We start from the raw sequence: 11,435 nt of genomic DNA on the forward strand, positions 1-11,435 counted from the left end.
ATATGTATATATATATATACATATATATATATATATATATATATATATATATATATATATATCCCTCTTTCTGAATTATAATGCTGGAGCTTGGACCTACTAGCACAAGGGGACACGTACGTTTGTAGAGGTGCAGCCACTTGTGCAACTAGGAGCCTACCCTGGGTCTGTCCAGGAGATCCTGTAATCCATATGGAGGGCCACAGACTCCCGGAAGTTACATATAAGTGTTCCTGAAAACCTGAGATAGACCTAGTGAGCCACCAGATCTTTAAAGTATATGCTCAAGATTCACAAAGGAAACCTAGAATTGGATGGATAAAATAGCTAACAACCAGGAATACTAAGGGCATGGTACTGAAAATCGGAACAAAGAGTATTGCCACACTACATGTGAAGAAGGAGGAAGTCGTAACACTTATAAAAGATAGAAAACTGGGTGTTTTAAGATCATATGAAACGAAAAGAGAAGGAAAGGGAAGGAAAACTATACATGGCAACTATCGATTAGTATGGAGTGGTTTGCCACATGGTGTGGCTATGATACTGACGGAGGATATAGCGGAAGGAATAACAAATATAGAATATGTAAATGAAAGGATTCTGGATTCTGAAAATATTTTTCAAATAAAAAATCTAAAAATGACAATTATACATCTCTATGCACCACAAGAAGGCAGAGTTACAGAAGAAAATTAAATTATCACGTGCTTCGGGAAACAACGGAATAGAGGGCAAATGCAGAAAATATTATAGTGAGTGGAGACTTGAACGGTCACATTGGAAGAGAGAAAACAGGAATAGGAAATGTTGTTGGAGCATTATAAATTATTGTACAATAAACCACTTATCCATTATGAGCACATTTAACTGCATAGAGAAACGTATAAATAGAGTTGGTATAGGTGGAACGAAAACCTTTAGAATTATTGCGATAAAACATTAATAGATTTTATATTGAACAATAACAAAAAGTTATTCAAAGCTGCAAAAGCCATTCCTTCCGTGTCACTGGACTCTGAAGATAGACTGATAATTAGTAAAATGTGTACAGAAACCTGTACCAAGAAGTAGAAAGAAGAGATATGAGTTAGAAAAATTAAAATGAGAAGAAAATACAAATGAATTAAGAAGGAAATAAGTGAAGAACTAGTTAGTATAAATCAGGGACATAAATCAGGAATGGAATTTGTTTAAGAATAAAATGAAGAAAGTAACAGAGGAGGTAGTGGATGTAAAATACATCGGAAAATTAAAAAGAGGAGAACCTCCTGGTGGACAGAAGAGGTAAAAAACGCAGTAAAACAAAAACAAAAGTTTTTCGAAAGTGGATGAAAACAAAAAGGGTTTAAGTGAGAGAATATGTAAGATCTAGAAATGAGTGAAAAAAGGCAAAAGGTGAAATGCGAAAGACGACTGGAGAAGACTTGCAGCATGACAGGAGGGCACAAGGAAATTCTTTTATAGTATAGCAAAGAATTATAGAATAGGTAAAATGAAGCTTACAGGGTAGTTAAAGGTGAAACATGAAAATATATTAACAGATTCATATGATACATAAAAGAGATGGCAACATTATTTCCAAGATTTACTAAGTGCATATGAGAAAAAATAAGTTGCTATTGGGGAGGATATACATTTTGCTACTGGCAAGGAAAGGTGAAACACAAAAGTGGAAGTGGCGTACAAAATTAAGTTAAAAAAGGACAAAGCCCATGGAGAAGACGAAATACCAGTCGAATTTTTTAAAGCAACAGAAGAATCCGGAGTTGGGTGGATGACAAGGGCAGTTATATGTTCTTGATATTTATTGTAGCGAGTAAATCACCAGAATAATCTTCATGGACGTATATATATATCTAAATATATATAAATGCATAGAAATGTATACGAGTATATATACATATATATATATATATATATATATATATATATATATATATACACACACACACACACGCATATATATATATATATATATATATATATATATATATATATATATATATATATACATATCCAACAAAAACCCACTGTGTTGGATAAGAAGAAATGAAATAAAATTAATTCCATATATTTCGATCACGGACTGTGATCCTCTTCAGTGGAATACAGAAAGGTAGAGCAAATGGCATGTCTTATATACAATAAGAATAAGGGACAAGGGTAGGACTCAGGTAGCATCTAGTACTTTGCGGGGCAGGTCACCCGCCTTCACCAACGATGGTAACAATTTGTTGACTGCCCAGGTGGTAATGCAGTCAGGTGACCACTGTCCATATGACATATTAAAATTTGGAAATTTGTTAATCAGGGATGATTCTATTATTTTTCTTTTAAAACTGCATTTTGAATTAAAGATAATCTTTGCCTCATTCCAATCCATATGATGGCCTTCCTTGTCTACATGTTGGAAGACAGCGGAATTATGTTGTGCGTATTTAATTGAATTTTTATGTTCTTTCATCCTAGTATATAAATCTCTACCTGTTTGTCCCCAATATACATTGTTACAAACAGAGCAAGGGAGTTTATACACACCTTGATGTATTTCTTCTCTAGGTCTTTGATGTACATTGACTATTTTCTTAAACAAATTATTGGGATAACTAAAAACAATTTTAATATCTTCCTGTGGAAGAAATTGAGAAATGTCATTTAAGGATCTATTATAAGGCAATTTAATACAGTTTTTGTCCCAACTGAAGTTCTTACTGGAATGGGAAGTGGATCCAAAGTAACTAGTTTTGGCTTTACTTAGAGCTTTATTTAGAAACCAATCAGGATACCCTATTCTTTTTAATTGATTCCTGATGGTTGTTATCTCCATTTCCAAATAATGTGGACTACATAATCTAAGTGCCCTCAGGAAAAGACCTGAGGCAACACTATATTTAATTTTATCAGGATGGTGACTGAAAAAGTGCACATAACTCCCCGTATGTGTGGGCTTTCTGTACACAGTGAAGGACAATTGGTCCTGATGCCGTATTAATAGGATATCTAAAAATGGTAGTCTATTATCCACCTCCCATTCAACTTTGAATTTAATATTAGTGGCTAAGTTGTTTATTTGTTCAAAGAAAGCATCAAAAGATCCCCATTCGTCATCCCAAATCGTAAAGATATCGTCCACATACCTATACCAAAACATTCCTTGTGGCTTAATGTCTTGTAAAAGCACTGTCTCGAAATACTCCATATATAGGTTAGCTAACACTGGGGAGAGATTAGATCCCATTGAACATCTGAACTGCTGTTTATAATATTGATCTTTAAATGAGAAGGTATTAGTGTTAGCACATAATTCCGTTAGTTTAATGATTTTGCTGACAGAGATTGGTAGTTGGTCCCGATAATTTTGTAATTTTGTTTCTAAGAAAGCTAAAACCTCAGCTACGTTGATGCAGGTGAACAAAGAAACTACATCAAGACTTAGTAATTTTCTCTGCCCAGATAAATGATGATTCTTGATCTTACTTATGAAATCTTCTGAATGTTTTATATGCGAGTCGGAAAAGCACCCTACAAATTGTGATAAAATGTTCGTGAGCCATTTTGATGTCTTACTCGTACAAGAATTTCTATTTGAAATGATGGGTCTTAGGGGAACACTTTCTTTATGAATTTTTGGGAGTCCATAGAAATTAGGTAGTTGTGGGTTTATGACTAATAAATTATTATTAAAAAACTCTTTTCCCACGATATTGCGTGCTCTTCTATTGAATTCCGAGGCAGTACTTTTGAGAGGGTTTTTAGTTAGTTTTTCATAAGTCCTGATATCATTTAAAAGGTCAAAGGCTTTGCTTTCATATTCTAACTGATTCAGAATAACTATTTTCCCTCCCTTATCAGCACGGGAAATGACGACATCTTTACGATTCGTGAGACTGTCTACTGCTAACTTATAACGCTTAGGCAAACCACATTCATCCTTAAAACAATCCACTATGCCTTGTAATAGAATCCCTTTGAGACACAAAAGTTCTTTATCATACTTATTGGACGCTAAATACCTATCAAATTCCACAATATGGTCTAGGGAATGATGTTTTGTAGGCATCAAGGCAAAATTGACACCTAAGCCTAACACCTCTAGTTCATGGCGCGTAAAAGTAACATCTGATAGATTGACTACATTTTCTATCACAGAGAATTTAGACCACACACTGTTTTTACACAATCTTTCTAACTTCTTGAGTTGTATGTCCTGATGCTTAACACTTATTCTAGATGCTTTTTCCAGAGCAACCTGAGCTAAAAGTTTATAGGTGCGGACATTTGGGCACAAAAACTTGAGATTCCTCGTAGCAACCCTTACTTGGTAATAAATGTCATCACACTCCAAAGAAGCAAGCTTGATGCGTTCGAGTATGAATTCCCTGATGTAGGCGGGAAAACTATGACCCAGGTTACTGTATTTAAGGAAGCCAAACGACTTCGGGCACACTTGTTCTTCAAGACACTTAGTTAAAAACTGACACTAGTTTTTCCTCTTCTTACTGGCTATGATAGAATATTCGAATTGCCGATACGTCTTCTTGAGTCCATCTTGTCGAAAAACTGAACGAAGAGATTAGGAAGTATCCATCGTGGGTGTAAATAACTACAAAGTAATGTCGTAACACATTCGTAAAATTCAACAAAGACCCACTGTGTTGGATAAGAAGAAATTAAGTAGACGATATCCATATATTTCGATTACAGACTGTGATCCTCTTCAGTGGAATACAGAAAGGTAGAGCAAATGGCATGTCTTATATACAATAAGAATAAGGGACAAGGGTAGGACTCAGGTAGCATCTAGTACTTTGCGGGGCAGGTCACCCGCCTTCACCAACGATGGTAACAATTTGTTGACTGCCCAGGTGGTAAGGCAGTCAGGTGACCACTGTCCAATTGACATATTAAAATTTGGAAATTTGTTAATCAGGGATGATTCTATTATTTTTCTTTTAAAACTGCATTTTGAATTAAAGATAATCTTTGCCTCATTCCAATCCATATGATGGCCTTCCTTGTCTACATGTTGGAAGACAGCGGAATTATGTTGTGCGTATTTAATTGAATTTTTATGTTCTTTCATCCTAGTATATAAATCTCTACCTGTTTGTCCCCAATATACATTGTTACAATCAGAGCAAGGGAGTTTATACACACCTTGATGTATTTCTTCTCTAGGTCTTTGATGTACATTGACTATTTTCTTAAACAAATTATTGGGATAACTAAAAACAATTTTAATATCTTCCTGTGGAAGAAATTGAGAAATGTCATTTAAGGATCTATTATAAGGCAATTTAATACAGTTTTTGTCCCAACTGAAGTTCTTACTGGAATGGGAAGTGGATCCAAAGTAACTAGTTTTGGCTTTACTTAGAGCTTTATTTAGAAACCAATCAGGATACCCTATTCTTTTTAATTGATTCCTGATGGTTGTTATCTCCATTTCCAAATAATGTGGACTACATAATCTAAGTGCCCTCAGGAAAAGACCTGAGGCAACACTATATTTAATTTTATCAGGATGGTGACTGAAAAAGTGCACATAACTCCCCGTATGTGTGGGCTTTCTGTACACAGTGAAGGACAATTGGTCCTGATGCCGTATTAATAGGATATCTAAAAATGGTAGTCTATTATCCACCTCCCATTCAACTTTGAATTTAATATTAGTGGCTAAGTTGTTTATTTGTTCAAAGAAAGCATCAAAAGATCCCCATTCGTCATCCCAAATCGTAAAGATATCGTCCACATACCTATACCAAAACATTCCTTGTGGCTTAATGTCTTGTAAAAGCACTGTCTCGAAATACTCCATATATAGGTTAGCTAACACTGGGGAGAGATTAGATCCCATTGAACATCCGAACTGCTGTTTATAATATTGATCTTTAAATGAGAAGGTATTAGTGTTAGCACATAATTCCGTTAATTTAATGATTTTGCTGACAGATTAGTAGTTGGTCCCGATAATTTTGTAATTTTGTTTCCAAGAAAGCTAAATAGTCAATGTACATCAAAGACCTAGAGAAGAAATACATCAAGGTGTGTATAAACTCCCTTGCTCTGATTGTAACAATGTATATTGGGGACAAACAGGTAGAGATTTATATACTAGGATGAAAGAACATAAAAATTCAATTAAATACGCACAACATAATTCCGCTGTCTTCCAACATGTAGACAAGGAAGGCCATCATATGGATTGGAATGAGGCAAAGATTATCTTTAATTCAAAATGCAGTTTTAAAAGAAAAATAATAGAATCATCCCTGATTAACAAATTTCCAAATTTTAATATGTCATATGGACAGTGGTCACCTGACTGCATTACCACCTGGGCAGTCAACAAATTGTTACCATCGTTGGTGAAGGCGGGTGACCTGCCCCGCAAAGTACTAGATGCTACCTGAGTCCTACCCTTGTCCCTTATTCTTATTGTATATAAGACATGCCATTTGCTCTACCTTTCTGTATTCCACTGAAGAGGATCACAGTCCGTGATCGAAATATATGGAATTAATTTTATTTCATTTCTTCTTATCCAACACAGTGGGTTTTTGTTGAATCTTTACGAATGTGTTACGACATTACTTTATAGTTACATATATATATAATATATATATACATGTATATGTGTATATATAAATATATATATATATATATATGAGTGGAAGGGCTGTGAGCCTGTGTATGTATTTCTATATACATATACATATACATATATATATACATACATACAATATATATACATACATATATATATATATATATATATATATATATATATATATATATATGAGAGAAATACGCTAATGGCAGCGACATCAAACCGATAATTTTTATGACAGTTGCATGCAGGGTTCGAACCCGCTGTACTCGGCTATCCGTAAATATTTATAGCCTCTGTGGTGTAGTGGTCTAGGGCACCGTACAGGTAATTTACGGATAGCCGAGTACAGCGGGTTCGAACCCTGCATGCAACTGTCATAAAAAATATATACATATATATATATATACATATATGCATGCATGAGAAATTACATGAACTCGTGATTCTAAATATACGGAGAGACCACCATGGAAAATAATAAAATGATGACCAAGCGCTTTTGTCTATTTAGAAGAATTCGTCTATATATGAAGAATTTCTAGTAGAAGAATTGAAACACATTATGAAAACATTTATTAAACTTAAATATCCTGAAGGGCTATTATGTAAATTAAAAAGGAAAGCAAAGTTGATAAGTGACAAAAGTAAAAATGGAAATAAAGAAGTTGTAGAGAGAAAAACACGCTATATAGCTGTACCAAACACTGACATAAGTCCAATCCTTGACACGTTCCTTTTGAAAGCGGGAATAATGATAGCAAGGACAGCAGGTTACAAGATCAGCCAGATCATTAAATATAAAAATACTAATGCGACGAAAAAAATTGTGTCTTATATAAAGTTTCGTGTAAATGTTGTCCTTCAGTATAATAGAAAGAATCTGGTCGGGGGCTTACAAAAAGGTTAATTGAACATAAAGATTATGTAAAAGCACACCGGACAACTATTGTTAGGCACACTGAAGGACAAGACCGTCTCCCTGACTCCAATAATGTGGTTGTTCTTAATAAAGGATATACAAAAAGGTTGAGAAAAACAATTGGAGCTGCTTACATTAATATCAATGAAAACATAAATAATAGAGAAGGTTTCGTATGCCTGGCAAAACCTACCACTCATGTAATAATTTCAGAAAGTAATAAAACTCAGGCAATAAGCTCTCCCAGGTGGCCTGTGAGATGAAGGTAGTATACGTAAATCTTGTCCGATTGTAACCAAATTTTGTAAACTTTGATAAAGACACCGTGAGGTCGAAACGTCAGCAATAAATTCTGCTACTATTTCTTCGTCTCTTTGTTCACCAGCATTCATATATATATGTCTATATATATATATACATATATATATATATATATATGTATATATATATATATACATATATATATATATATATATATATATATATACATATATATATGTATATGTATATATATATATATATATATATATGACGTAAGCGGAGTAGGAAACACAGGAGTCTTAGTCTTGAGTTTATTCCTGACTAGTTTCGCAGGTATGCGAAACTAGTCAGGAATAAACTCAAGACTAAGACTCCTGTGTTTCCTACTCCACTTACGTCAACCTGTCAGAATGTCTCAACATATGTATATATATATATATATATATATATATATATATATATATATATATATATATATATATATATATATATATATATATATATATTCGTAAAGGTAGGTAGCAGGTCTTACTTAATACATATAGAATTAAATTTGAACGCTGCCTAAGTACGCCAAGCCAAGTTCAGGGGAAACCTCCGGTGATCTCTCAATGTAAACGCCTGAAACACGCTCTCTCTCTCAGAAAGATTTTTTTTTTTCATATCAGCGAAGCATATAAAAGTTAGATTGGATATAGTGGCTTTCTCAGAGGTGGCTAACCTAGACAGTGGTTACTCCTACTTTTGCTCGGGACGTATCGATGCAGTTTACCTTAAGGGGTGTTTATAGGAATATAAGTGTATATATATATATGTATATATATATATATATATATATATATATACATATATATATGCATATATATATGTATATATATATACATATATATATGTATATATATATATATATATATATATATATATGTATATATATATATATATATATATATATGTATTCTCGCGTTCCCAACTATCCTTCGCACTTGTGGAATGAAACCTACCCGAAGTAAATGGAAACACGACAATAATTACTTCCATAACCCTTACTCAACAAAGGTATAGGAGTATACTCAGAAAGTTAAAGAAAGGTATATGAAAGCATTAAGATAATTAGTTAAACTATGTTACACTAACAAGAAGACATACAAAAACAGTAATTTAGCGTAACTATCAAATCTTCCATACCTAACAGGATACACCAGTAACACCTTAATAAAGATACTATACCCAAATATCACAACGGTATTTAGAGAGATATACGTCGCACGTCTGTATGGGTGGACAGTCCTAGTCAGAGAAAGATAGAGAGAAAGAGAGAGAGAGAGAGAGAGAGAGAGAGAGAGAGAGAGAGAGAGAGAGAGAGAGAGAGAGAGAGAGAGAGAGAGAGAGAGAGAGAGAGAGAGAGAGAGAGAGAGAGAGAGAGAGAGAGAGAGAGAGAGAGAGAGAGAGAGAGAGAGAGAGAGAGAGAGAGAGAGAGAGAGAGAGAGAGAGAGAGAGAGAGAGAGAGAGAGAGAGAGAGAGAGAGAGAGAGAGAGAGAGAGAGAGAGAGAGAGAGAGAGAGAGAGAGAGAGAGAGAGAGAGACAGACAGACAAACAGACAGACAAACAGAGCGCAACCCTACCTTGCCCGTGCTTGGCACCAATCAACAATAATTGGAAGAAATATTTCATTCATATTATTTGTCAAATTAACATGGTAACGATATGATAGAAAAATAAAAATGTAAACATGAAAAGAGATAACTAACCTAACGTAACTAATAAGAAACAGACATAAAAATAATACAATTAAAACAATGGCCTGCACGCGTATGCGCAAACGGAGCGGCCCTGGGTGATGGGTCTGCCCCATAACCCACGGTATGAGGGTGGCAGGAAGAGGAAGAAGCATGTCTAGATGCGCAAAACAAGTGTATAATACCTTAATATTGACTTCAGTTGCAGACACAGCTATAGATATCATTACGGGCACGTGACAATGATGGTATGACTGCCCGTGTCTGTATGGGCGGAAATATTTCGAACTTGTTTGTTTGCTGTTACCGTTGGTGTCAAACAATTGTGTGTCCTAGTGGCTTTTGTCTTGAAGTTGTCGGGCACAGAAAATCATGTCTATAGTCCCGCGTGAAGGTTTAAGTCCGCACTGGGACTCAGGTAACACATCTTCCGTTAGGATAAGGAGAGGGTCGAGTAGAATGCGGGCAAAGATCTTGCTTGTAATGCTTAATAGCAAGATACCGCGGTAGTTGTTATAATTTTCTCGGTTTCCTTTTTTGAAGATTGTGTTGATGTTTGCATCGCGGAAGTCACTGGGGAGGGTTTTTGTCTCCCATATTTTCAGAATTAGGAGCATAAGTCTGTTTTTAAGCTCAGGGCCACCGTGAGTGAGGAGCTTCAATGGAATGTTGTCGGGTCCTGGGGCTTTGCCGGGCTTAATGCATTTTAAAGCCCTGTTGAAGTCTTAGATGGAAGGTGGTAATGACATCTAGTGACGGACGGGATACTGCGGGGTCATACATAGGAGATCGTTGAGAGTGTTGGCTTGGTCATTGAGACGATTCTCAAAATGAGTCCTCCATTGTAATAGGATGCCCTCGCTATCGGTTATAGATGGTTATAGATGTGGTTCAATCCACGTCCTTTAACCCGCCCACTGATGATCTGTGGGGTTCGAAGATCTCTTTGATAGCTGCATAGAAGCTGTGTAGGTCTCGTTGGTCAGAAAATCTTTGAATTTCTGCAGCTTTTCTTTGCCACCTAGTGTTTTGAGCTTCATTAATTCCTTTTTGACAGTCTGCTACATCTTGTTTATGTGTTCTTTTGTTTTCAGCTGTAGGTTGGTTCTCCAGGGTGAGTCGTTTCTGACGTTTGGTTTCAATGAGAAGGGAGATGGTTTCGTCATTCTTATCGAACCAATCATCCTAGTGCTTCTTCCTGGAAGAACCTATTGTTTCGTCCACTGCCCGGTTCATGGCGTCTCTAAGGATGGTCCAGTGGTCTTCTACTGAAGTCTGATCCACAGGGACTACGAGATATCTTTCACAGGCTTCTCTGTAGTTTTGTGGCAGCTGTGAATTGTGGAGTTTGCCACATTCAAAGCGGCGGTGTGGTATGTTATCAGGTTCCAGCCTAGGTGGTCGTTGTGTCTTGATGTTGAGTCGAGAGATCAGGGTTCTGTAGTCAGTCCAGCAGTCATCCGCCCCGGCCATGGATCGGTTGATGCGGATGTATTTTTTGTTTCTGGCTCTGGTCAAGACATAATCTAGTTTGTGCTAGTGTTTGGACCTAGGATATTTCCATGTGGTTTTATGTCGTTTTGGTAACATGAGTAAGGTGTTAGTGACATAGAGCTCATGCTCGGCACAGAGACCCAGTTGGAAATGACCATTGGCGATACAGTTACTAATTCCATGGTGGCCAATGATACCCTCCCACAGGCGATGGTCATTGCCTACTTAGGCATTAAAGTCCCCTAGCACAACGAGTTTGTCGTTGATGGGCACTGCCTGGATGGTGTAATTGAGTTGGGTGTAGAAGGTAGCCTTGTCTTCATAACATGAAATGAGTGTGGGTGCATACACCGAAATGAGGGTGAGGTGTTTATTCTTGGTAAGAGGTATACGAACAGTCATCAGTCGC

At 36.0% G+C, this 11,435-nt stretch overlaps 1 protein-coding gene across 1 annotated transcript; it reads right to left on the reverse strand.

Moving 5' to 3' along the window:
- Positions 1 to 9,864: 9,864 nt before the first annotated feature.
- On the reverse strand, positions 9,865 to 10,572 carry LOC143019890 (uncharacterized). Its single transcript, XM_076175867.1, has 2 exons — positions 10,451 to 10,572; positions 9,865 to 10,246 (listed from the first exon to the last, which is right to left on the reverse strand). The coding sequence occupies exons 1-2, from the start codon at positions 10,570 to 10,572 to the stop codon at positions 9,865 to 9,867; spliced, it is 504 nt and encodes a 167-aa protein (XP_076031982.1).
- Between the last annotated feature and the right edge of the window lie 863 nt (positions 10,573 to 11,435).

This window comes from Oratosquilla oratoria, chromosome 38 (genome assembly GCF_046742065.1).
Source record: "Oratosquilla oratoria isolate Oo_2021 chromosome 38, ASM4674206v1, whole genome shotgun sequence".
NCBI classification, from domain to species: domain Eukaryota; kingdom Metazoa; phylum Arthropoda; class Malacostraca; order Stomatopoda; family Squillidae; genus Oratosquilla; species Oratosquilla oratoria.